Here is a 27,105-nt window from a genome sequence, read left to right as displayed (position 1 = left end):
ATCTTGCCGATGAAGACGTGGATTCCACCAAAGGGGACCCAGTACCCGTACTCAATTGAGCCGGCGTCGGAGCCCCAGCCTGCATCATCGACGTAGAGCTTTCGCGACGACTCTTGGTCATCCAGCCCACAGCATATCCCTTGATCCCTTTGAAGTTTCCCTTCAAGAACTCGAAACCACCATGCGATAGCCCCACGGTGGGCGCCAACTATCATGGAATAGTCACGGCAGATGTCCTAGTGTGAGGACTTAGTCGTGGAGCCATCGCAACTAGGTTAGCTTAAAGGGGTTAAACGGGACAAAGGACACAGGGAATTTATACTGGTTCTGCCCCTTGCTGTGAAGGTAAAGGCCTAGTCCAGTTTGAGGTGGTATTGATTATGTCTCGATTACCAGGGAGCGAATACGCTTGACCTAGCTTTCGATCTCTTCTTTCTTGTCCTAAACCGTCGCCGGGTCGTCCCTTTATATACACAGGTTGACACCCCGCGGCTCACAGAATCCCGGCCGGTTCATAAACGTGTCCGGCTCGGTATCTACTCTTTCATACCTTACAATACAAGTCATACACATATGGCGGTTTACATCTATGGGCCCTAACCCGCCTTCGGGCTTTGGGCCTTCTTAGTAAATCTCCTTCGTAAGTCGCCATCTTCTATGTCTTCATGGGCTTCAATACTGGTAAATCGCCATGAGTATAACCCGGCCCCTCCTGGGCGGTTTAAACTCAATAGTTATATCCCCAACAACATGTATATTAAATATACCTTTGTTTATTTTGCCATCCTTCTTATCCGCCAAATACTTGGGGCAGTTCCGCTTCCAGTGAGCGGTCCCTTTGCAGTAGAAGCACTTAGTTTTAGGCTTAGGTCTGGACTTGGGCTTCTTCCCGGGAGTAGCAACTTGCTTGCCATTATTCTTGAAGTTCCCCATCTTTCCTTTGCCTTTTTTCTTGAAACTAGTGGTCTTATTAACCATCAACACTTGATGATCCTTCTTGATTTCTACCTCCGCAGCTTTGAGCATTGCGAAGAGCTCAGGAATTGTCTTTTCCATCCCTTGCATATTATAGTTCATCACGAAGCCTTTGTAGCTTGGTGTCAGTGATTGAAGAACTCTGTCAATAACACTATCATCCGGAAGATTAACTCCCAGCTGAATCAAGTGGTTATGGTACCCAGACATTCTGAGTATGTGTTCACTGACAGAACTGTTCTCCTCCATCTTGCAGCTACAGAACTTGTTGGAGACCTCATATCTCTCAACTCGGGCATTTGCTTGAAATATTAACTTCAACTCCTGGAACATCTCATATGGTCCATGACGTTCAAAATGTCTTTGAAGTCCCGATTCTAAGCCGTAAAGCATGGCATACTGAACTATCGAGTAGTCATCAGATCGAGCTTGTCAGACGTTCACAACGTCAGTAGTTGCTCCTGCAGCAGGCCTTGTACCTAGCGGTGCATCAAGGACGTAATTATTCTGTGCAGCAATGAGGATAATCCTCAAGTTACGGAGCAAGTCCGTGTAGTTGTTACCATCATCTTTCAACTTAGCTTTCTCTAGGAACGCATTAAAATCCAAGGGAACGATAGCACGGGCCATTGATCTACAACATAGATATGCAAACTATCAAGACTAAATTCATGATAAATTTAAGTTCAAATAATCATATTACTTAAGAACTCCCACTTAGACATACATCCCTCGAGTCATCTAAATGAACGCGTGATCCATATCAACTAAACCATGTCCGATCATCACATGAGATGGAGTAGTTTTCAATGGTGAACATCTCTATGTTGATCATATCTACTATATGATTCACGTTCGACCTTTCGGTCTTAGTGTTCCGAGGCCATGTCTGTACATGCTAGGCTCGTCAAGTTTAACCCGAGTATTCCGAACATGCAAAACTGTCTTGCACCCGTTGTATGTGAACGTAGAGCTTATCACACCCGATCATCACGTGGTGTCTCGACACGACGAACTGTCGCAACGGTGCATACTCAGGGAGAACACTTATACCTTGAAATTTAGTGGGGGATCATCTTATAATGCTACCGCCGTACTAAGCAAAATAAGATGCATAAAATATAAACATCACATGCAATCAAAATATGTGACATGATATGGCCATCATCATCTTGTGCCTTTGATCTCCATCTCCAAAGCACCGTTATGATCTCCATCGTCACCGGCTTGACACCTTGATCTCCATCGTAGCGTCGTGGTCGTCACACCAACTATTGCTTGTACAACTATCACTAACACATAGTGATACAGTAAAGCAATTACATGGTGATGGCATTTCATACAATAAAGCGACAACCATAAGGCTCCTGCCAGTTGCCGATAACTTTTACAAAACATGATCATCTCATACAACAACGTATATCACATCATGTCTTGACCATATCACATCACAACATGCCCTACAAAAACAAGTTAGACGTCCTCTACTTTGTTGTTGGAAGTTTTACGTGGCTGCTATGGGCTTCTAGTAAGAACCGTTCTTACCTACGCATCAAAACCACAACGATGTTTCGTCAAGTTTGTTGTTTTAACCTTCAACAAGGACCGGCCGTAGTCAAATTCGATTCAACTAAAGTTGGAGAAACAAACACCCGCCAGCCACCTTTATGGAAAACAAGTTGCATGTCTGTCAGTGGAACCTGTCTCATGAACATGGTCATGTAAGGTTGGTCAGGGCCGCTTCATCCAACAATACCGCCGAATCAAAATAAGGCATTGGTGGTAAGCGGTATGACTATGATCGCCCACAACTCTTTGTGTTCTACTCGTGCATATCATCTACGCATAGACCTGACTCTGATGCCACTGTTGGGGAACGTAGCATGCAATTTCAAAAAAATTCCTACGATCACGCAAGATCTATCTAGGAGATGCATAGCAACGAGAAGGGGAGAGTATGTCAATGTACCCTCGTAGACCGAAAGCGGTAGCGTTAGCTTAACGCGGTTGATGTAGTTGAACGTCTTCTTGATTCAACCGATCAAGCACCGAACGTACGGCGCCTCCGAGTTTTGCATACGTTCAGCTCGATGACGTCCCTCAAACTGTTGATCCAGCAAAGTGTCGAGGGAGAGTTTTGTCAGCACGACGGCGTGGTGACGGTGATGGTGAAGTGATCCGCACAGGGCTTCGCCTAAGCACTACGACAATATGACCGGAGGAGTGAATGGTGGAGGGGGCACCGCACACGACTAAGAACAATTGATGTACCTTAGAGGTGCCCCCTGCCCCTATATATAAAGGAGGGGAGGGGAGGAGGTCAGCCTAGGCGCGCCCCCAAGTGGGGAGGAGTCCTAGTAGGACTCCAAGTCCAATTCAGACCCCCTTCCTTTTACCGGAGAGGGAAAGGGGGAAGGAGAAGGAGAAGGAGAAGGAAAGGGGGGCACCGCCCCCTTCCCCACTCCAATTCGGACCCCTTCTAAGTGGGGGGTGCGCTAGCCCCTTGTGGGCTGGTGTGCCTCCCTCCCAAGGCCCATGTGGCCCATTACTTCCCCATGGGGGTTCCGGTAACCTCCCGGTACTCCGATAAATACCCGAAACACTCCGGAACCATTCCGGTGTCCGAATACTATCGTCCAATATATCAATCTTTACCTCTCGACCATTTTGAGACTCCTCGTCATGTCTATGATCTCATCCGGGACTCCGAACAATCTTCCGTCACCAAAACACATAACTCATAATACAAATCGTCATCGAACGTTAAGCATGTAGACCCTACGGGTTCGAGAACTCTGTAGACATGACCGAGACACATCTTCGATCAATAACCAACAACGGAACCTGGATGCTCATATTGGTTCCTACATATTCTACGAAGATCTTTATCGGTCAAACCGCAATGACAACATGCGTTATTCCCTTTTTCATCGGTATGTTACTTGCCCGAGATTTGATCGTCGGTACCTTCATACCTACTTCAATCTCGTTACCGGCAAGTCTCTTTACTCATTTCGTAATGCATCATCCCGTAACTAACTCAGTAGTCACATTGCTTGCAAGGCTTATCATGACGTGCATTACTAAGAGGACCCAGAGATACCTCTCCGACACTCGGAGTGACAAATCCTAATCTCGATCTATGCCAACCCAACAAACACCTTCAGAGATACCTGTAGAGCATCTTTATAATCACCCAGTTGCGTTGTGACTTTTGATAGCACACAAGGTATTCCTCCGGTATTCGGGAGTTGTATAATCTTATAGTCAAAGGAATATGTATAAGTCATGAAGAAAGCAATAGCAATAAAACTTAACGATCATTATGCTAAGCTAATGGATGGGTCTTGTCCATCACATCATTCTCCTAATGATGTGATCCCGTTCATCAAATGACAACACATGTCTATGGTCAAGAAACTTAACCATCTTTAATTAATGAGCTAGTCAAGTAGAGGCATACTAGGGACACTTTGTTTTGCCTATGGATTCACACATGTATCAAGTTTCCGGTTAATACAATTCTAGCATGAATAATAAACATTTATCATGATATAAGGAAATATAAATGAAAACTTTATTATTGCCTCTAGGGCATATTTCCTTCAGACGTAGCATGCAATTTCAAAATTTTCCTACGCTCACGCAAGATATCTCTAGGAGATGCATAGCAACGAGAGGGGGAGAGTGTGTCCACGTACCCTCGTAGACCAAAAGCGGAAGCGTTTGACAACGCGGTTGATGTGGTCGAACTTCTTCTCGTTCCGACCTATCAAGCACCAAACGTACGACACCTCCGAGTTCTACACACGTTCAGCTCGATGACGTCCCTCAAACTCTAGATCCAGCAAAGTGTCGACGGAGAGTTCCGTCAGCACGACGGCGTGGTGACGGTGATGGTGAAGTGATCCGCGCAGGGCTTCGCCTAAGCACTACGAAGATATGACCGAAGGCGTAAACTGTGGAGGGGCGCCGCACACGGCTAACAATTGTTGGTGTGTGTTCTAGGCGCCCCCTCCCCACGTATATATAGGTGGGAGGGGGAGGGGAGCTGCCATGGGGCGCCCCAAGTAGGAGGAATCATACTTGGGCCCCTAGTCCAATTTGCCCCCCCCCCTTTCCTTATTACCGGAAGGGGGAAAAGGGAAGAGAGGGGGAGGAAGGAAAGGGGGGGGCGAACCCCCTCCTTCTCCTATTCGGCCTCCTTCCTTAGGGGGGGGGGCGCCACCCCTTGTGGGCTGGTGTTCTCCCCTCCTTGTGGGCTGGTGTACTCCGATATGTACCCGGTACACCCCGAAACACTTCCGGTGTCCGAATATCATCGTCCTATATATGAATCTTTACCTCTCGACTATGTCGAGACTCCTCGTCATGTCCGTGATCTCATCCGAAACTCCAAACAACATTCGGTCACCAAATCACATAACTCATATAATACATAATCGTCATCAAATGTTAAGCGTGCGGACCCTACGGGTTCGAGAACTATGTAGACATGGCCGAGACACCTCTCCGGTCAATGACCAACAACGGAACCTGGATGCTCATATTGGTTCCCACATATTCTACGAAGATCTTTATCGGTCATACCGTAATGACAACATACGTTATTCCCTTTGTCATCGGTATGTTACTTGCTTGAGATTCGATCGTTGATATCTTCATACCTAGTTCAATCTCGTTACCGGCAAGTCTCTTGACTCGTTCCATAATACATCATCCCGCAGCTAAGTCATTAGTCACATTGCTTGCAAGGCTTCTTATGATGTGTATTACCGAGAGGGCCCAGAGATACCTCTCCGATACTCGGAGTGACAAATCCTAATCTCGATCTATGCCAACCCAAAAAACACCTTCGGAGATACCTGTAGAGCATCTTTATAATCACCCAGTTATGTTGTGACGTTTGATAGCACACAAGGTATTCCTCCGGTATCCGGGAGTTGCATAATCTCATAGTCAAAGGAATATGTATATGACATGAAGAAAGCAATAGCAATAAAACTTAACGATCAATATGCTAAGCTAACGGATGGGTCTTGTCCATCACATCATTCTCCTAATGATGTGATCCCGTTCATCAAATGACAACACATGTCTATGGTTAGGAAACTTAACCATCTTTGATTAACGAGCTAGTCTAGTAGAGGCTTACTAGGGACACAGTGTTTTGTCTATGTATCCGCACATGTATCAAGTTTCCGGTTAATACAATTCTAGCATGAATAATAAACATTTATCATGATATAAGGAAATATAAAATAACAACTTTATTATTGCCTCTAGGGCATATTTCCTTGAGTGTGCACACGACGTGCAATAGCATTCAACTCGTTTCTCTAAGAAATACTCATGTGTGATGTAGGTACAATCACACATGGATGGATAAGAACAACACTGATAAAGGATTGACTCGAGGCTCACCGATCTGAACTAAGCTCCTACGATGAGGCTAACAAAGTGACACTGAAAGTTCACATCGAACGACAATCTGATGACCGCGTCGAGGTGATGTCGGACACAGAAAGTTCATATCGAACGACAATCTAATAACCGCGTCAAGGTGATGCCGGAGTTGATAACATTTATTTACGTCAGTGGATGACACATATCATGGTACATGCGACCAATGGCATCACTAGAATTAGGGAGAATGCCTGGGATGGTGACGACATCTAGAAGAGTAGATGAGTGTGAGTAATCGAAAAAAAGTTAGCGCGACGTATAATTGAGGCAGTCGGTGTATATTGAAAGGCGAAACTCGTACTCCATGGTACACGGGTCGAGCTCTTCTTCATCTAAATGGATTTCCCTCGTTGATGCGGTCCTATTTGTGTGAGGGTTTGGCTAGGGAAACTACGGTGCGTCGGGCATGTTTCCTTGATGCCGCAAAGGACATGAGCTTTTCTGTTGCCGTTGGCGATGACACAAGCCTTTTCTTGCTTAGTTTGGAGTTATGATACGAGATTTCTTAAAATAATAATATTTGAAACAAAATCAAGTTTTGAACCAACAACTATTGTGCTAATATGTGATTTATATGACATGAAATTGATAGAGAGAGGCGTTTTGGAGTCCGAGCTCCATGGAGGCCTTTATTTTTGAAAAATTCAAACTTTTATGATTAAATTTTTTTTTGAAAAAAATATGCGTGTATGTAAGGATGTAACCCACATGTGTGTAAAAATTCATGATGAAATACCTTGAGTTGCGACCTGTACAAAAAAGAGAAATTCATGGCCTGGAAGGATGAATAGTATCACGTGTTAAACAGTCCCAGATTTGTTTTTTTCGCATAACCCTCATTTCAACGTATTTTGCCCTGAAAGTTTACACACATGTGTGTTATGCCTTCATGTATATCTGCGTTTTATTTCTTCAGAATTGTTTGAAACGTAAGAATATGATTTTTGATGAAATATGAATTTTGAACTTGAAGGCCTCATTGGAGGCCGAGCTCCAAAAGGGATTTCCGGAAATTGATACCACTATATTCGTTTTTGAAACTACTTACCGGTAATTATGATTTTGTATCGTATAACCTATGCATTCATGGATACATCAAATCGTTGTCTTAACAAAACCTAATACAACCTTTATATACGAGAATGGAGAGAGTAATACTTATATCACAACTTGATTTTTGGATTGTAAATTTGTCTCCGAAAGCCTTCCATAATAATATATTTTGTTCATCTTATTATCTATAGTTAGTATAAAAATCACGATCAAAGTTGTGTTTGTATGATGCAACATTGTCAAGGAAAGTAACCTTCTCAGCCCGAGCTAAAATGAGCTCGGGTGAACAGTGAGATCGAAAAAATTCAAAAGAAAAAAATCTGTTTTTTCTTGTGACAAACATTGATAAAAGTTATAAAAGCTTGTAAAATTTTATCATGAAATCACATCTGTGGAAGTCGTGGCAACTTTTTTTTATTTCATGACAAATCATTGCAAGCTCTTAGAACTTTTGTCAATGTTTGTCACAAAAGAATTTCAGATTTTTTTTTTCCTGTTTTGCTGTTCACCCAAGCTCATTTGAGCTCGGGCCAAGAAACTCCACATCCCATTGTCAAGTACTTTTATGGAGCTTTATTATTGTTCTTTAAACGTTGTTGTAGGAAATATTTTATATTCATTTAATCCTTTCAAATTTTATTTTTCTTTTGTTTTGAGATGTTTAAGCTTTCTACTTTTTGTTCCTTTAGAGTATTCGTGGCACTGAAATCCACATGATTTTTTTTTCTAAAAAGAAAATCTTTGCTCTTGATGTATTACAACCTCTTGAAGTATTTTCTTATCGTATGATTAAAAATTCTTCGATCAAATGCTATACTAATTTCAAAACGGTATATATTTCAGAGATCTGCAAGTGAGCAAATCAAATCAAAAGATCCAAAAGGGCAGAAAACCAGCAGAGGAGGAAAAAACACAGTGATATGAGCAGTATATAAATACAGAGAAACACCCGCCCTGCTTTCGTGTCTCCCTTCTCTCGCCCCTCACACCTTTCTTCCCCACCGCTACTCCTGCCGGAATCCGTGATCCCGGCACGAGCATCTCACGCCCACTTCCCATCATCTCCCAGGATCCAGCCTCCGCGCGCTCGCCGGAGCCGGCAAGCTACAACCAAGCACGCGGTGCCCGATTCGTCGAGTGCGGCGGTGGCCAGGCCCAGATCTGCGAGATCGCCACCGACCACGCCCCGCCTCCTCCGAGGTACAGTGGACACGCCTTATCCTTCAGATCCGCTCTTCCTTCCAGTCATACCCGATGCGCCACTGTTGATTGGCTGAAACGGCGCGGTTTTTTTAGTAATGCTTCTGGGATCCCTCGGGCTCGGACGCCGGGAGTGCTGAGCGCCATCTAGTCGGCGGCGTGCTCCCGTGGTGGCGACTTGGGCGAGATGCAGCGAAACGGGGTGATGGAATGCACAGCGTGCCGCTCCCGGCTGGTGGCGCCGAGCCCGCGGAGCGTGTCCAGGGCGTACGACAAGCACCACAACAAGATAACGTCCAAGTTCCGCGCGCTCAAATTCCTCCTCGTCGTCGGCGACTGCATGCTCGTCGGCCTCCAGGTGTGTTTCTACCTCTCTGTAACGATAATCGAACTACTACGTTCTCATCAGCTCAATCCATCACGTGGTGCAAATACTTGTGAAATGGTATTTCGCCATGATCCGCGTCGAACAATTGTGAGGCAATGTCTGCATGCTTCAGTTAGTTGGCCCCTTCTTTAACGTTACATGCATCTATCTGGTAACAAGTACTCTCTCGTGTCAAAATATGAGGCTTATTTCACCAACAATTACTTTGTTAATATGTGGTTTATGTGACATAAAATTGATGCCGTTAGATTCGTATTAAAAAAGTACTTGCGATTTTGTATGGCGCAAACCATGTATCAATAGTAATTGTTGGTCAAAGCATTACCTTAATGAATGAAAATACACCGGGATAGAGGGACTAGTAAGTTACTTTCTTATGATTAGCTTTCTGTTAGAGATAATGGAAGTAAGTATATTTTCTTGCGAAAGATAATCCAAGTAAGTTGGAGAGCTGTGTTCATGATTAGGTTCCGTACTTTAATAATTTACTGTTGTCTGCAGCCCATCCTAGTGTTCATGTCAAAAGTAGATGGGAAGTTCCAGTTCAGCCCCATCAGTGTTAACTTTTTGACAGAGGTTGCAAAAGTTATCTTTGCTATCGTGATGCTAGTTATTCAGGTTTGTTCTTGGCTTCTTGCTCCAATGTTTTTCTATTGTGCATGTACGCCGATGATGTCACATGATGTTATACATGAAACACCATTTTTTACACTCATATCTTGTCTGGATGGTTCTGAATTTTATTTTGTGCTTGTTAGGCTCTTGCCTGTTTTTGACATATCTTGCATAACACATGTAATTATTCGGTTATTCCTGTAGCAAAAGTTCTTTACTCACCTATCACCATAGGCAAACTTTGTCACAGCACACTGTTTGGAAATTTGTGTACCAGTATATTTTTCATGGTGCATAATAGCTGCAAGCGACATATTAATTTGTTGATGGCTTCTCTATAGCTTATGCTCCTCACTTCTTATTCGCCTCTTTAATGTTGTTGTACTAATCTGACAGTCTCGAAAGCAAAAGGCTGGGGAAAAACCACTTCTGGCACGTTCAACCCTTATACAGGTGATGTATCTGGCCACATGATGATACAGTTTACGCCCCTTTTGTTGCTTGTGTTCATATCATTGCGTGTATGCTTTCGTTTTCAACGTTGAATCAATGCTTGGTATTTTTGTTCTATATAGTTTCATGTTGTTTTATATCTTATTACTTTTACCCCAATATTATGTTTCTATTTTCCCTATACCCACACTTAAAAATATTTTGTTTCACTCTTTTATCACATTCTTTTGTTATCTGATAATTCAATCATTTCTTTTTGTAGGCAGCCCGCAATAATGTACTCCTAGCTGTCCCTGCACTTCTATATGCCATCAACAATTACCTTAAATTTATCATGCAGGTAAGTTTCATTGGATTTAGAGGCAGAGTCTTGCAATTGTCATGAGTAAACATTTTTTGCCTTGTGAGATTGACGTACAGCTATACCTGACACATATTGAGCGTATCGTGCAGTTGTATTTCAATCCTTCAACTGTGAAAATGCTAAGCAACCTAAAGGTACACTTTTCTTGTCCTACTCAGATGTCATGCTTTAGTTGTATTGGTGTGTATGCATATATAACACCATTTGTGATCCAAACTTCTCTAGGTACTGGTCATAGCTGTTCTTCTGAAATTTATAATGAGAAGGAGGTTCTCTGTTATTCAGGTAAGGTTGACGTTTAAATCCTGTTGCAGTTATTTCTACAGTTTAGTTTTAGTTTGAGGATTGAGTTTACCAAACTGTTTTATGCTTTTAGATTATTTGTTACTACCATGTAACTGAAGAATTACTGGATTAGGCTCTACCTGCCTCATTTTACATGATTTATTACCCAATCATATTAGGAATATTAAGAAGCATTGATCAGGGTATTCTGAACTTACTAGAAATTGTTAGAACTAGTAGTATCAGTTACTAAGGCATCACCAAAGTGTCGTTTAGGCGTCGAGGCGGTCTTGGGTGGTGGTCATAGCCGTTTTGTGGCGTCCAAGGCATCGACAAGGCATGGTATAGTGTTGCCTGAGGCAAGGCAGGTGATGAGGATGCTTGTAGTGGGAGGATGGAAATAGAGAGCAGGTAAATCATTGAAGAGGGAAGTGAGATACATACATACAGTAGCTAAGAAAAAAAAGGGACCTGCAAACTCTTTGATTCAAAGGATTTTCATAGGATCTTTGGAGGATTAGAATCCTTAGGAATTTTTCCTACGTTGATCGTTTGATTCGTAGGATTGAATCCTGTAGGATTTTTTCCTAAGGATTCATTTGTACTACATTTTACAGGAATTCTAACATCCACTCCAACCTCTTGGAAGAAATCCTTTGTTTTTCCCGTGACACAATCAAACAAACTCACAAATCCTATAGGGATCCAATGGACATGCCATTCCAATCCTACGTTTTCTCTATTCCTGTGTTTTTGCAATCCTATGAATCAAATGCTGAAGCCACCTATCTGTTGTCTCCACTGGCTTGCTGCGCCGAGCCCTTGCCGCTGCCACCACATCTTGGCTCGTTACTTCTGCTCTGGCTGCAGATTGCCACTGCCGCTGATGTCACTGCATGTCGTAGTTGTCTTTGTCTCCGACGGTCTGATTATTGAGTTACAAGGTTGATGAGGAACAATAGAGAGAAGACAAAGAAAAAAATATAAGTCAAATCTGTTTGATTATTTCTAGATACTTCTACCCTAGTTTAGTATTTGTTTCTTTTCTTAACCCTAACTACTGTTTTCTAGAGTCTTCTAGCCATGAGTAGAATGTTGAATCTTAAGTAATGTTTTCTAGAGTGTTCTAGCTATAAGTAGAAGTTGAGATGTGAAGGCTTCCCAAAGCCCTGTAAATTAGGTCTTCACCTCTAGTTTGTAACCAGACTTATGTACCCCACTACCTATAATAGAACTTTGTGTTCGATCTAAGATCTTGGACTAGATCTTGTGCTCTATGAGTTTGTATTGAACTCCTGCTGCCATATTGGCCTATATTCGCCTCTAGAGTGATATCTAGGACAGCACGTTGAAGTAGTTCCTTCAACACTAGTGCTGTACACTTTGTAGCAGCAAGGTGGAGTTGTTCCTCCACATCCTTGTGCTGCTTCAGAGGTTGAACTTCAGGCACCATGGCTTGTATCCCCCTCCTTTCACCTGCTTCCCTTGTTCTTGCAGCTGCATTTTACAGCTGGCTCTTCAGGGCACACAGAGCAGGGTTGAGGTGGATTACGCTGTTGGGCTATGATTGCCATTTCAACCTTGCCTTTTTCATCCGGGACACCATTTTATCATCTAATTTTTACTGTACAAGATAGGAATGTCATGCCTTCGGTGCCTAGTAGGTGCTATAGTGACCAGTCAAAGCTATTTACAAGAAAGGATTTTTCATCCCAAATTCCTTTGACAAAGTTAGCAGTGGAAAGCTCTGCTAACCGTTTCAGCTTCAGCCTCCTTTGGTAGTTGTGCATATCCCAAATAAATTAGCAGAATATTGGCTAGGTACAGGCTATGCCTTGCCATGTTCCCTCAGCACGATAGCCATGGTTATGTGGTTGATTTATTGGCTAAACCCATGCATTTCTTACAAATGGTTGGGAAATGAGGAGTGATAGTGGAATTTTCATATATCTAAGCATATCTGAGCATAATGACTAAGGAGAAGGTACATGGAAAGTGCCATAAAAGTTCTGACTCTCAGCAATGTTAACTTCTCCCTTGCTTCTTGTTTCAAATGTTGGCAGTGGGAAGCTCTTGCTCTATTACTTATTGGGATCAGCATCAATCAACTTCGAACTGCACCTGCGGGCGATACGGCATTCGGTCTTCCTATCACTGCTATCGCATACATCTATACACTGATTTTTGTAAGTTGCTGTCAGGGCCATCTGGTTCTTTAGTTTTTTCCTTTGTTCTTTCACTTGTTTTTATAAGCTGTCGCAACAGGCAGCGAGCTTAAAGTTGCTGTGTATTCAGTTGAAACTGTGAATTGTAGGTAACTGTTCCATCACTAGCTTCTGTCTACAACGAGTATGCAATGAAAAGTCAAGATACTAGTATTTATCTTCAGGTACTTCCTTAAATTTGACTATAATCTGTTCAAAATTATTAGGGAGTAACTGCCATATTTTTTAATTCTATCGAACTATATGGTTATTTTATGGTATTTCTCTTTTACTTTTCCAAATTCCTGTCGTAAGGCATGGGCTCATTCTTGTCTCCATCTCTGTGATTGTTTTGCCCTTTTATCTAATTGGATGTTCTTTTGATGTACTTCACAGAATTTATTTCTGTATGGATATGGTGCAATATTCAACTTCCTCGGCATCCTTGGGACGGCCTTATTCCAAGGTATGCACCTTTGTTGAATGCCCAGTATTTTTATGCTAGGTGGATAGTAAGTACTTCACGTTATACGGGCAGAAAGTTTGTATTATATTATCATCCTTAGTGCTTTCTTAGTTGTGCAATCCAGGGATGGGAGTCGGGTATTACTTATTCTTATGAGCTGTTAAAACGAAGGAGTGATTTCCTGGTTGGTTCAGAATTTGAAATATGATTATTTTTTACTAAACCTTGAGGCCAGATATGAGCATTTATCTCTAGTTGTTTATCCAATGACCACTGTCAGATCCCAGAACAAAAAGGATAGCCATGTTCTTTTTTGTCCTGTCATGTGCAAAGCATCTGTTCATGAAATGTCATAATGCTACTTAAGTGTTGGTGCAGCACATGTTTCTGATGTAATGTCTTCTTACAGGGCCCGAGAATTTTAATATCCTTCAAGGGCATTCAAGGGCTACGATGTTTCTCATATGTAACAATGCTGCGCAAGGCATTCTTTCTTCATTCTTCTTCAAGTATGCAGGTAAATGTTCTATCTTCCAGTCTTTCTTTTGTACATTGTGTTTGTTCTTATCTATTTCTTCCACAATTCTCCTCATTAAATTATCAATTGAAATTATCCTGCAGATACAATTTTGAAGAAGTATTCCTCAACTGTTGCCACAATTTTTACTGGTCTAGCTTCTGCTGCTTTTCTGGGACATACCTTGACTATTAACTTTCTCCTGGGCATATCAGTGGTGTTTATTTCAATGCATCAGGTATCCTTACCCATTTCTTAACTTCAGTTTTATTTAGCCAACCTTCTTCCTCTTCCATTTGTGTAACTTCTATTTGTTCTCAGTTCTTCTCACCTATAGCTAAAGTCAAAGACGACAAACCAGGTGAATTATTGGAGTTGCAAGATACACAGAATCATCGGTAAGTTCATATCCTTTAAAATGGTCAGATTATGAATTTTGATCAGTTTGTTTGACTTGTTTTATAGTGAATCCTTGATTCCTTGATTACTTTGATACACACACACATGAATAATTACTTATGCTGTTATGATCATAAACTGATTTCCAAGTATTTTTTTGACTCGTATGATGATGCCTATTACATCACAGGTCATCTGATTCTTCTTTTGTAAATATGACTGCTGGTGCTGCTGAGGACGTAAGCTACTTTTCTTGCTTCAAGAATAATAGAAACATCATTTACATTGCGGACACTCACATTTTAAGTTGCTCATGTCATTTCAGGCTAGCCATCAGCTTGGAACTGATGAGAGGCAACAACTGTTGCCAATTTGAAACGTATATTTTGTAGGTATGAATGGCTTACCTTATCCAGAATTTCTATAAGAATGTTTGCTCATGTTACATGCCTTGCTTTCTCTAGTAAGTAGAACAAGAATGCATTTAACATATCTTTTCTGTCCATATGGGTACGCTCATGATATTTGAATTAGGAACCAAATTCTAAATTAATAAGCATACGTCTCTGCGCCTACAAACTTATGGGTATGTATCTATAATAGCTGTATTATTTGAGGAAACTATGTGCAGACATGTGTATGATAAAAGAAATAGTGGTATCAAACAGGAGTTGCATGATCCAAACAGAAATTCTCATTGTTTCGGATAATAGGTTTCAAGATTAAAACAATATGTGTAGTTGTACATATAAGCCACACTTGGTTTGATGTGGGCCCCACAATTATATTTACGTTTCGAATGAAGGAAATCATAGAAGTAACTTGAGCCTGCGTAGGTTCTATCTGTAACTCACCAATCCAGAATTAAGTTTGTGAAGAAGCCAGGTTGCTAAGAATACTAACTAGCTCACTGCCTTTAAACTCCTTGTATTTCTGCAGGTAGGATAGAAGACGACTTTTTTCCAGGTGGTTCCAACAGTTGGGGGACAGCAGATTTTGTGTAGTGCTGCGAGTGAAATAAACTACTGTACACTGTAAAGGCAAAGACAGAAGTTACAAATGTGTTGCCCTTTTCCATTTCATTCTTTTGGTGGGGGGGTGGGGGGGGGGGGGGGGGGGTGCGTGGCCAGGTGGCGCATGATAACTTGGATAGTAAGCATATATTATCTCCACAGGAAGTCCCCAATACGATACACATAGAAATTCATTTTTCCCTGGAGCCTGTTGCGTACAGTCGAACAGTATACTGAGGTATTCTTTTGTACGGAATTTTTGAGCTACCGATCATTATAACAATTCGTTTTTACTTGGTTCTTCTGGTGCTTATGGTGCCGTCTGAATCCTTTTTTTTGTTGCGTTGTAAGAGGTTGAAGTCGATCTTCGTAAAATAGCACTGTTTCATGTTTGAACCTAAGAACTGTTGTTGCTGAGGAGGACAGGAAGACAGAATTACTCCCTCCTATCCATATTAATTGTTGCTGATTTAATACAAAATATTAGTTGTCGCTGTTTTACAAGTGGTTCTCAATCTAGGACTTGTCTTCTGTGCTTTGGATGGCTTTGCTTTAATGTCAGTAGCCAAAAGTCCCTCTTTCAGATTATGAACCCAACCTTGAAAATAAGGTGCAGTTTGTTTGAAGATTTTTTCATTTTTAGTAGACCAAATGCTCCAGCAGCCCATTAAGATGATATCCAGTGCAATTTCTCTAGGAAGCACAACCATAGATAAGCAGATTTCATCATAGAAGGAAACGCCTCTGGTCTGGGAAGGAATTGTTGAGAATAGCAACTTGTATTATTTAGGAGGCCAAAGCCAACCATATATATTCATACATGAGGATGCCAAAAGGCTACAGGAGAATGCCAAGAGACTGAATACAAAAGGCCAAAAGACATCACTAACACCCCCTCTCAAACTCATGGTGGATCCACAACACTGAGTTTGGAAAGGTGAAATCCATGTTGCGCTCTAGTCTGGGCCTTCGTGAAGAAGTCTGCTAGCTTTAACTCAGAAGGCACATACTGAAGAGCAACAACATGATCCTGCACAGCAGCGCGCACATAAGAAGCATCAATGCCAATATGCTTGGTAAGCTCATGCTTCACAGGATCCCGTGCAATACTGATAGCACCAGCACTATCTGACAAGATGGTGGTAGGTGTAGTAACAGAAACACCAAAATCCTCCGGTAACCATCTTAACCAAGTCACCTCTGCCGTCAGAAGAGACATAGCTCGCAACTCAGCCTCTGCACTCGAATGGGAAACTGTAGTCTGTTTCTTTGCCTTCCAGGCAATGAGAGAACAACCAAGAAAAACACAGTAAGCAGAAAGTGAATGGCGATCCGTAGGATCACTAGCCCACGTAGCATCCGAATAGGCCGGGTGGTGGCTGCATATAAACCTCCTCACGCAACTCATCATTAAGAAAGGCATTCTTAACATCAAGCTGAGAGACAGACCAATGGCGAATAGAAGCCATAGCGAGACGTGTGCGTATAGTGGTCATATGGGCTACAGGAGCAAATGTCTCATCGTAATCACGACCATGCTCCTGCTGAAAGCCACGAGCCACAAGACGAGCTTTGTAACGCTCAAGAGAACCATCAGAGCGAGTCTTAACTTTGTAGACCCACTTACAAGTGATGGGACGAACACCGGAAGGAAGAGAAACATGATCCCACGTGCCGGTGCGCTCAAGAGCAGCAAGCTCCTCTGCCATCGCAAACTGCCATTCAGGATGAACAATAGCATCGCGATAAGAGGTAGGCTCAAGTACAGCCGAAATACCATATCGACTAGGAGAATAGCGGTCAGGGGGAGGGCGAGGCCGAGCCCGAAGACCATAAGTCGGCTAGGATGAGGAGGACGACGCACCAGAAGTAGATGGCACGTCAATAGATTTATCCACAACACGTGGACGACGAGTATAATGGAAAGGAAAGGAGGGAAGAGGTGGAATCACTGGAGGTTGGGACGAGGAATGTATCAATGATGAAGGTGGAGAAGGGGAAGGTATCGGTGATGAAGGTGGAGAAGGAGAAGATATCGGTGATGAAGGTGGAGAGTCATGCGGTGAGGGAGGAGAGGAAACTGTAGGAGAGGATGGCGTAGGATCTGCAACAGCAGGACAATGAATAGGAATACTAGGCACAGAGGGAGGTTTTTCAGGAAACGCGAGAAAAGAGATATCCTCTACTGAAAAAGTCGAGGAGGATGGTCGCGGGTAGAATGAACGGGACTCATCAAAAGTCACGTCCCGAGAAATACGCATCCGACGACCAACTGGATCCCAACAGCGATAACCCTTATGCTCATCACTGTAGCCTAGAAAAACACACTCGACTGACTGAGCGGTCAGTTTGGTGCGTTCTCGTGGGGCCAGGAGAACATAGCAAACACAACCAAACAACCTAAGTGCCGAATAATTGGGAGAATGATCAAAAAGATGCTCAAAAGGAATACCACCCTGCAGAGCAGATGAAGGTTGAATGTTTATGAGATATGTGGCCGTAGAGACAGCCTCAGCCCAAAAATGAGGCGGAAGAGAGGCGGCAATCATCATCGCACGAGCTGTCTCAAGAAGGTGACGATGTTTGCGCTCAGCCACGCCATTCTGAGCGTGAGCACCAGGACAAGAGAACTGGGCAATAGTACCCTGCTCGGCAAGAAAACCACGCAACATTTTAGAGATATACTCGCCAGCAGAATCAGCACGGAACACACGGATAGGTGTAGAGAACTGAGTGTGAACCATGGCAGCAAAACGCTTATAAATAGTGAGAACCTCACTACGAGAAGACATAAAGTAAAGCCAAGTGTAGCGGGAGAAATCATCTATAAAAATAATATAGTATCGATGACCCCCTTTGGAAGCGAAGGGAGCCGGGCCCCATACATCTGAATGTACTAAATCAAAAGGGCGCTGAGACACCGACTCACTAGTAGGATAAGGTAACTGAATCTGTTTACCCAACCTACAACCCTGACAGTGTAAGGAGACATCTCCTGAGACAGGCCCCAGAAGACCACGACGAACTAAAGATGATAGTCGAGAACCACAAAGGTGACCAAGTCGATGATGCCACTGCTGGAAGGAGCTGACAGCTGAAATGGCGAAAGCAGATGTACTGGCGGGTGTGGTGGCAACGGAAGGAACATGAAGCCAGTCTAACTCCCAAAGTCCCTGAGAATCACGGCGGCGAGGGCCAGCTCCAACCAGAGCCTTCGTCTGACGATCCTGGATTGTGCAAGAATCAACATCAAGAATGACACGACAACCATAATCAGTAAGCTGACTCGCGGAAAATAGATTCATGGTAAGGCGAGGAACATGAGAAACATCTAGAACATAAAAGGAAGAAGTGGAAAGAGTCCCTCGACTAGCCACAGGAAGAGAAGTACCATCTGCTGTAAGAACATTAATAGGAAGATCAAGAGATCTAAGAGAGGACAAGATAGAAAAATCGGAAGACATATGAAATGAAGCTCCAGAATCCAGAACCCATTGGGATGTACCTGACTGTGTAGATGGTGTCCGCTCAGCACTAGAAGCACCAGTCACAGAGCCTGCAGTACCCGTCGAAGAACCTGAAGCGGCAAGTAGACGCTTAAGCTTCACAATATCCTGCTCAGTCAAGGAGACAGTAGATGACGTCGATGAAGAAGCACGAGTCCTAGAAGAAGAATTGCGCTCCCTGTTACGCATATCACGCTTCTTCTTGAAGCAATCAGACTCGGGATGACCATCCCTGTTGCAGTAGCTGCAATGAGTACGAGGACGAGAGCGACCCTCATGAGAGCGACCCTCACTACTAGGAGTGGGCAGTAGCGGTGGGGCATTGGAGCGAGAAATCACTGGTGGAGCAGCAGTTCGAGCAGCAAACACAGAGGGAACCTGAAGCAACCCAGCACCACGGAGCCGAGTCTCCTCAGCACGAAGCTCAGCAAGTACCTCAGAAATAGGAACACGACCGCGAGCAAACAACTGAGCACATCGAGGCTCAAACTCTCCACGGAGCCGCGACAAAAACTCATAGACACGCTGAAACTCCAAGTCGGACCTCACAGTCTGGCAACACGCACAAGTGCCACAAACAGCAGTGCGAAGGTTGTCAAGCTGGCGCCAGATAGCAAGAACTTTGAGTGTAGAACTCATCAATAGTGGAGTCTCCCTGCTGAAGAGCATGCTCCTGACGTACCACAGACAAGTAGAGAGCATCACCAGAGGGCTGATAGCGCTGACGAAGATGAGTCCACATCTCAAACACAGCACTGAGGCCCATAAACTCAGATGCAAACTGTGGTAAAACACTGGAAGTGAGGACAGCCGCAGCACGAGCATCATCATCACACCACTGAGTATAAGCAGTCAGATCGTCACGATAAATGGAAAGAGCATCCGAATAAACCGCGACCTGCTGGTCAGAAGCAACGACCGCATCATCAGCAACAACCCGGGCTGCAGCCCTATCATCATCAGAAGCATCTGCGCCAAGATCCGGTGGAAGTGGCGGTGGAATAGGAGCCACAGGAGGAACTGGACGCTGAGGACAAGGAACCTCGCCAGAAAGAACTCCCCATAAACGAAGGCCACGCATGTGAATGCGCATAAAGGCAGCAAACTCAGCATAGTTAGCACCATCAAAGATCACCAGACAGCGTGGAACGGCGACATAGCCCAATGATGTCGAAGACATGATGCTCCTCCTCTGTCTTTTTTTTGGTATATAATCAATCCACGCAGACGAAAGTCAATCACGCAGAAAACAGTGGCAGCGACCCGACCAGGGAGACAAAAGGCCCACGGCAGAGGTCGAACCTCGAGCAGCAGGGGACCTCGATCAGTCGGGCTTCGCGACTGGTGGGTGGAGACGACGACCCGCGTCAGGACCACCAGCTCGGCAGGGAGCCACAAGCGAGGCAGGATGGGCCGTCGGCAGCGACGAGTGGAAGGGGCCGGTGGTGGGTAGCAGCCGGAGTCGGAGGGACGCCGGGCGGCCGCGGACGGGGGCACCGGGCGGCTGAAGCCGGAGGGGCGCCGGCGGCCGCGGACGAAGGGGCGCTGGGCGGCCGAAGCTAGAGGGCGTCAGGCGGCCGCGGACGGAGGAGCGACGGGCGGCCGGAAGGGCAGCGGCGCGGATGGGGCGAGCAATAGGAGACGACCTTGGAGGAGGAACGAGCGGCTGGATCGATCGGGACCAAGGCCGATGGGATCCAACACACAGCTGTGAAAACACTGGATTCCACACAGCAGCTGGATGTGAAGCTCCTGTAGCTGGAGATGAACGCAGGCAACAGCAGAATCACGGGCCGATAGAAAACAAAGCAACGGCGGGCGTGTAGGAGATTGGATCGGGAGAGCACGAGTTGCGCGTGCGAAAAAAATACCTAGAGCTCTAATACCATGTTGAGAATAGCAACTTGTATTATTTAAGAGGCCAAAGCCGACCATATATACACATACATGAGGATGCTAAAAGGCTACAGGAGAATGCCAAGAAACTGAATACAAAAGGCCAAAAGACATCACTAACAGGAATAATGTGGTGCAAAAGGATTTTCTTCATGTGCTCATTACACAGAACACAATTATAGTTGTACTCCCTCCATTCCCAAATATAAGTCTTTTTAGATATTTGAACAAGTGACTACATACGAAGCAAAATGAGTGACTCTATACTCTAAAATATGTCTATATACATCCATATGTTGTAGTCCATTTGAAATATCTAAAAAGACTTATATTTAGGAACGGAGGGAGTAAGAAACATGGTTTTCCTTCAAAAGTCTTCCTCTGCTCCTAAGCTCAAATGAGCTTGAGATAAACAGTAAAATGATAAAAAAAGAAGACAAATTCAAAAAAATCTGAAATTTTTTGTGCAAACATTGACAAAAGTTTTATGTGCTCACAAAATTTCATGTTGAAAAGACATTTTTAGAAGTTGTGAAAAATAAATAAAATGAGCACTCCAAAATGCTTTTGAAAATAACATTTTGGAACATCAGTTTTGTTTCTTTTTGCCACGACTTTCAAAAATGTGATTTCAAGATAAAATTTTGTGAGCACGTAAAACTTTTGTCAATGTCTACACCTTTGAATTTTACTGTTCACCGAAACTTATTTAAGCTCGGGCTCAGAAACTCTATTTCCGGTTTTTCTTTTCAGAAGATTCCTGAAGCCAGAAGATCTATGCATCAGCCGAGAAGAACACTTCCAAAGTTCTAAGACCAATCATGATTTTATACATCTTCATAGAAGAATAAACACTAGAATTTCGGGGTAGGCCCACTTAGGCCAATTCCAACGCGTAACCATAAACGGACGTCTATTTTGTCCGGATTCTATCCGTTTAGGTCAGCCGTGGGCATGTTGTCCTGCCGGGCTTGTCCAAATGTGGCTGTTGTGCCCAACCGACTCGTCCATCCGCCAGAATCATTGCTACAAAAATAAAAACTAAAATTAGGACTCGCGGCTATAGTCATGCCAGCACCCATAGTTCATGTCGGCTAGAGTGCCAGCCTACAAAAAAACGCCTTGAGTTCATGCTGGCACACTTGCCAACGCTCAAAAAAGACCATTCGCGGGCCCTAGTTCAGGCTGGCACACAAGCGGGCATGCAACATGATGGCGCTCTCGGCCATAGCTCAATCATCAAGCTCGAGCAATTCTTTTTGCTTCTTCTCGAACCATGGCCTTCTCCTCGGGGACACCTTGCTCAAGTCCACCTTCATGATCTCCATCTCCTTCGCCATGAAAGCGAGCGCCACACTCTTTTGCTTTGGTCTTCGCTTTGGTCGCTTCAATCTCGAGCTTCTTCGTTTGGACATCCTCTTCCATCTCGAGCTTCTTCATGTGGACGTTCGCGGCGACTCTACCTGAATGGTCGGTGTGGGGTGACTGAATCCTAGGAGGAGAAGGGCCTGTCGCGTGGCCTTGGTGACGATGGCCTCGTTCTCCTGGGCGGAGGCCTTCTATTGCATGGCAGCGACCTTCCTCTTGGCATCTCTGGCCCTCCAGCCGGCCCTCTTCGCTGATTCTTGGGAAAGTTCCTTCGGCGTGAGCACCTTCTTGGGCTTCTTCTTCTTCAGGCACACGGGGCAGGCGGCAGTGGTGGCCGGGATGGCGTCGGCGGCAGGGCCATGGCGGGTGGCGGAAGGGCGGGGATGGTTTTTGGGAGGGAATGGGGAAAATGGGGAGGAAGTGCTCCTGACGGGCGGGCCAAGGGGAGGACAAGGGCGGGTGTCCCGCACTCCGCAACCTGTCCGTTTCGACGCAAACCGTACCCAAATTTGGGCCTGAAATGTGTCGCGGACGAATGAAAAACAGACACCCGTCCATTTGCATCCGCGTGTTGGGCTGCGCTTCTATCCGTTTCAACCCAAATGGACAGGGACAGACCAAATGCGGTCGCGCATTGGATTTACCCTTATCCATACCATCGCCATCTCGTTGAGTTCTGTCCTGAATGGTAGTGGTCAGAAAAATGAATTGCCGATGAACTTGAGTGATATAGTCCTATGAAACAAGTCTTCCAGGTTTTCCAAAGCCAAAACTGCTGAAGAGAAATCTCAATGTTATTGCAAAAGGAGTGAAGATAAGGTATGCATCCTGAAGCCTTTGGTCAAGCCATTATCAGTCCCAAAAAAGGTGGAATTGCCACAACTAGGTGCACATATAGCATGCTCTTTGTAGATAGGCAACAATTTGAGAACAACTTTCCACCAAAAGGAACCCAAAGCTTTGTTACTAGGAAGACAATTTAGGTAGTAGGTTTCCACATAATGTTGACCCAAGGGGTGTCCACTCCGTTGAAGAACTTGTGCAAATATTTCATCAGAAGAGCTTGATTGTGAATGGTGATATCTAAAATACCAAGTCCCCCATGGGATTTAGGCAAACAAGCTTTATCCCAAGAAATCAGAGTCGCTTCTTTCTCCTCAGATCCATAGGACAACAGGGTGGCACGACCACTTAATCTAGTCTTAATCCTTTTAAGCATAGGCACAAAGTCTTCAATTCTTGGTTTAGAGAGGCTCAAATTAAGTCCCAGGTATGTGTGCGCTCCAGCGCCGCCGAGCCCTCAGATGCGGACGAGAGGCCGAGACGATCAATCTCTCGCCTACCTAACGAGAGGAACCAGCCGAGGACTGCGGGCTGGAAGCCGTGCCTCACCAACCGCAGCCAGGGGTGGCCGCCGTTGTCGGAGTGATAGGCGGCGGGGAGAAGGGGGTTGACACTGGTGCCCGAGTGGCTCTCGGCAAGAGCAGGGCTCGAAGGGGATGGGTCACGGGGAAAGGATTACCAAGTACTGTATCACCTTCCACGCATCACACAACTCATCTTTTATCACCAAGTACCTTGCCACCGTGCTTAATCTATAAAACAACAAGAAGAGCAATAGAAAATAATAGTCTCAAAGGCATTTGACCGAACACCTACGGGCGTGGCGTCTGCCATGGACGTCATTGTAGGGGGCGGACAGTACCTAGCTACGGACGGATCCTATGCGGACGACAGCATAGCCCAAGGCGGGCAAGCGCGTGGGTGAGGGTTGACGTCCAACAAGCCTGGGTGGCAGCCAAAGAGGTACAATGACGACGTCGAACAAAGAGGATGCGGATACAAAGCTAAGGGGAGCAGAAGAAGAGTGGAAGAAAAGTGGCCAAGGCGGGCAAGCGCGTGGGTGAGGGTTGACGTCCAACAAGCCTGGGTGGCAGCCAAAGAGGTACAATGACGGCGTCGAACAAAGAGGATGCGGATACAAAGCTAAGGGGAGCAGAAGAAGAGTGGAAGAAAAGTGGCCCAGTAGGGGATTTCAGTTGGCTCAGGACGTCGGAGTCCTACGTACGTGGCGTAGGTCCGGACACCCACAAACCTCTGAACGTATGCGGCTTTTTGAGGGTCAGTGTTGAAGATGCCCTTAACTTGTGTGCCTAAGTTGCGGCGTTGAGTAAAACAAGACTTCAATTCCGTTAGCGGTTTGCAGTCATCGTAGTAGCCATATCTGAAATATAGAGTAGAGTATGCAACATTGATCTCCAATTCAGTTGGAGCCGACAAACCACAGCAGACACAACGAGGCGGGCAATTTAGCTGAGCCCAATTCAAACCAAACCAGAACAAGATATTGACAAAATGGTATCAGGAAGAAAACCGTGCATTCAACTACTTCAAAAGACGTCTGAATTCCATACACCAAGTTAATGCACAAGCTCTAGTACTGCTAGCCCTTGCTTGTGCCCCATAAACTTTCGTATTACAATACTGCTTCACTCTTAACAGTCACTCTACCATGGCATCAGCTTTTTCCTTCGTTGGCGGCTTCACATTTTTGGCTTTCTTTCTACCTGTGGAATGAAGCTCACAGTGAATCTTTCAACCAGACAAACTCAGAATAGGAGTAAACTTCTCAGTTAATTCAAAGATAGAAAATGGGAGCAACATATCGGTGTTTGATGTATCAAGTTACTTGAATATCAGAATAACTAACCTTTGCCTTTCAATCTTTTGATCTGTATTCTTGAGTTTTTCTTCACATTAAACTTCATCTGAGACTTATCCTTTGCAGTTTCCGAAGATGCTGTATGTTAAAGTACAAAGGTAAGCAATAGCACTGCAATGATGAGCGACGCGCACGCGCACGCACAAATAAGTGATGGCAACAAATATATGCAGAAATGACATCAAACAACACACTGAAACATTTAACCAGAAATAGATAAATGGAAGACAACATAGTTCCCTCCATAAGCAGCAGAGAGAATTAGGTCCATCGGCACTCATGGTTGGTCATGAACGCGCCCCAGTGCAAAACAAATATATCATTATGTTGTAAAATCAAGGACATAATACAAAATAATAAGGGGCACGAGTGGCACATATAAATAGTCCTGTCCAAGCTACTTTCTCAAAATGTACACTGTTTTTTTGCTTTTACAATCATTTATCATAATATACTAGAAACACAACTACACATGTAATTGAAATACTACTACAGGAATAGCAATACTGGATGCTTTATTTACTATTTTTTTCATCTCATGATAATCCACGGCAATGCCATGGCCTTAGTTTGGTGTGGCAATTTTCTAAACATGACTGTTTTTGTTTAAACTACCTCAATGGGTACCAAGCATAAATGCCACTTCTCAAATGGTTACCATGGCTTGGTAACTATAGCATTCAACAATATAGAGTTATGACACTGATTCTTGTTTCTTCTTGGTTAAGTAGAGTTATCACTAGGCAAACTAGCTAGCTGGACTAAACTAGTCGGAACTTACGAGAAGGTTATGCAGCCCTACCATCACAAAAATCTATCAAGAGCAAAATACGAGTCTTTCTTCACAAATGAAGAATACAATCTTTAGCAGAGAAAAGGAACCTAGGAACTAGAATAAAGTAGACGATGCCATTGAAGCTGTAAAGAAGCGAGGTAAATGACACTCCATAATTACATATGAACTTTATCACTACCATCTGGGCACCAGCGTAAATTCAATTAGTATAAAATACAGATGGGTACCATCAGTCCATCACTAGTTCTTTTTTTTTTGTGGCAGACATCTTCATACTGAAGCATACCTTGCTTTTCTTATAGCTCAGAGAATCAAAACAGATATGCATATATACCGAGCATAATTCAAGAAGCTGGATAAATCAATATCGTTTTGAAACATGTTTCATCATGATAAAATAGAATGCAACCAAGAAACAAACATTTCAACACCAAGCAAACCTAGGGAACAAACTCAGAATGTGTCACCCTGAGCCTTAGCATCCTATCTGCAACACCAAATTTAACTGGTAGCTAACTCTTCAACCTACGTGTACCATTAATTTATGCCACTAGTAGACTGACAACAAATAGAATCATTTTACAATAAGGTAATACTCTAAGTTATGCTTCGATCACCATTATATCATACCAGTGTAATCAGTAATCAGAGCTTAAAAAGTCGAGATGAACATTACAGACAACATCAATGCGAGCATCAGCAACATCTCCAATGTTACGATTACCATGAATGGTTCAACTGAACCTAAAAGAAACGCACAACACATGACTCGCGAACAAATTCCATATATAACTTAAATAATGGACGACCTCACGACCATGTGGCAACACAATGCAAAAGCACTACGACCAAGGGAATGCAACACATCTAGAGCAAATGGGCAATGCTCCCGAATCACTAGTAAACCAAATTCTGGTGCAAATTACGCAAGTACCTACCTACTGACAAATAAACAAACTGGCTAATCTCCTCCATTCGGCTCAAAACAATCAAGCAAACCGAGAGCTGTACCTTCAGCAGACACCATGTCGACGTCGCCCATGTTGTTCTCCAGCGCCTTAACCATCGCAGCCTCCTTCTGATCCTGCACCAAACAAGCATCAGAGAGTCGTCAGGGAAATCAGTAGGAGGGGAGGCGGAAGGGGATAGAACCTACCCGGTTGAGGCGGCGCAGGAGCTTGCGCTTGCGCTTGCCAGATATGGCGATGGGCGCGTTGTGGTGCTTGAGCTTGCCGGAGTTGGGATCCCCATGGGCGCGGCGCTTGCGGTCATGGCTGGACTCGCGCTTGCTCTTCTGCACCACGTTGTACTTGGCCATGGCGGCGGGTGGGTCTCGGCCGCCGCGGAAGAGGAGGAGAGGAGAGGAAGCCGACCGAACCCTTCCGCCCCGGCCTTTAACCCTTCTCTACTGCCTGGAGA

General features: G+C 44.3%; 2 protein-coding genes across 2 annotated transcripts; one reads left to right on the top strand and one right to left on the bottom strand.

Annotated features, from left to right (window-relative positions):
• Positions 1-8,434: 8,434 nt before the first annotated feature.
• LOC109749893 (CMP-sialic acid transporter 5) lies at positions 8,435-15,698 on the top strand. The gene is made up of 16 exons (XM_020308837.4): positions 8,435-8,694; positions 8,791-9,052; positions 9,584-9,700; positions 10,094-10,150; positions 10,413-10,490; positions 10,604-10,648; positions 10,740-10,799; positions 12,863-12,985; positions 13,114-13,188; positions 13,400-13,469; positions 13,879-13,986; positions 14,091-14,224; positions 14,308-14,384; positions 14,576-14,624; positions 14,711-14,777; positions 15,325-15,698. The coding sequence occupies exons 2-15, from the start codon at positions 8,882-8,884 to the stop codon at positions 14,759-14,761; spliced, it is 1,215 nt and encodes a 404-aa protein (XP_020164426.1). The 5' UTR covers positions 8,435-8,694; positions 8,791-8,881; the 3' UTR covers positions 14,762-14,777; positions 15,325-15,698.
• Positions 15,699-24,529: 8,831 nt separating this feature from the next.
• LOC109749882 (uncharacterized) lies at positions 24,530-27,105 on the bottom strand. The gene is made up of 4 exons (XM_020308826.3): positions 26,843-27,105; positions 26,698-26,770; positions 24,879-24,968; positions 24,530-24,735 (listed from the first exon to the last, which is right to left on the bottom strand). The coding sequence occupies exons 1-4, from the start codon at positions 27,002-27,004 to the stop codon at positions 24,671-24,673; spliced, it is 390 nt and encodes a 129-aa protein (XP_020164415.1). The 5' UTR covers positions 27,005-27,105; the 3' UTR covers positions 24,530-24,670.

The sequence above is a fragment of the Aegilops tauschii genome, chromosome 6 (genome assembly GCF_002575655.3).
Source record: "Aegilops tauschii subsp. strangulata cultivar AL8/78 chromosome 6, Aet v6.0, whole genome shotgun sequence".
Lineage (NCBI taxonomy): Eukaryota > Viridiplantae > Streptophyta > Magnoliopsida > Poales > Poaceae > Aegilops > Aegilops tauschii.
This window is presented reverse-complemented; position numbering and strand designations above follow the sequence as displayed.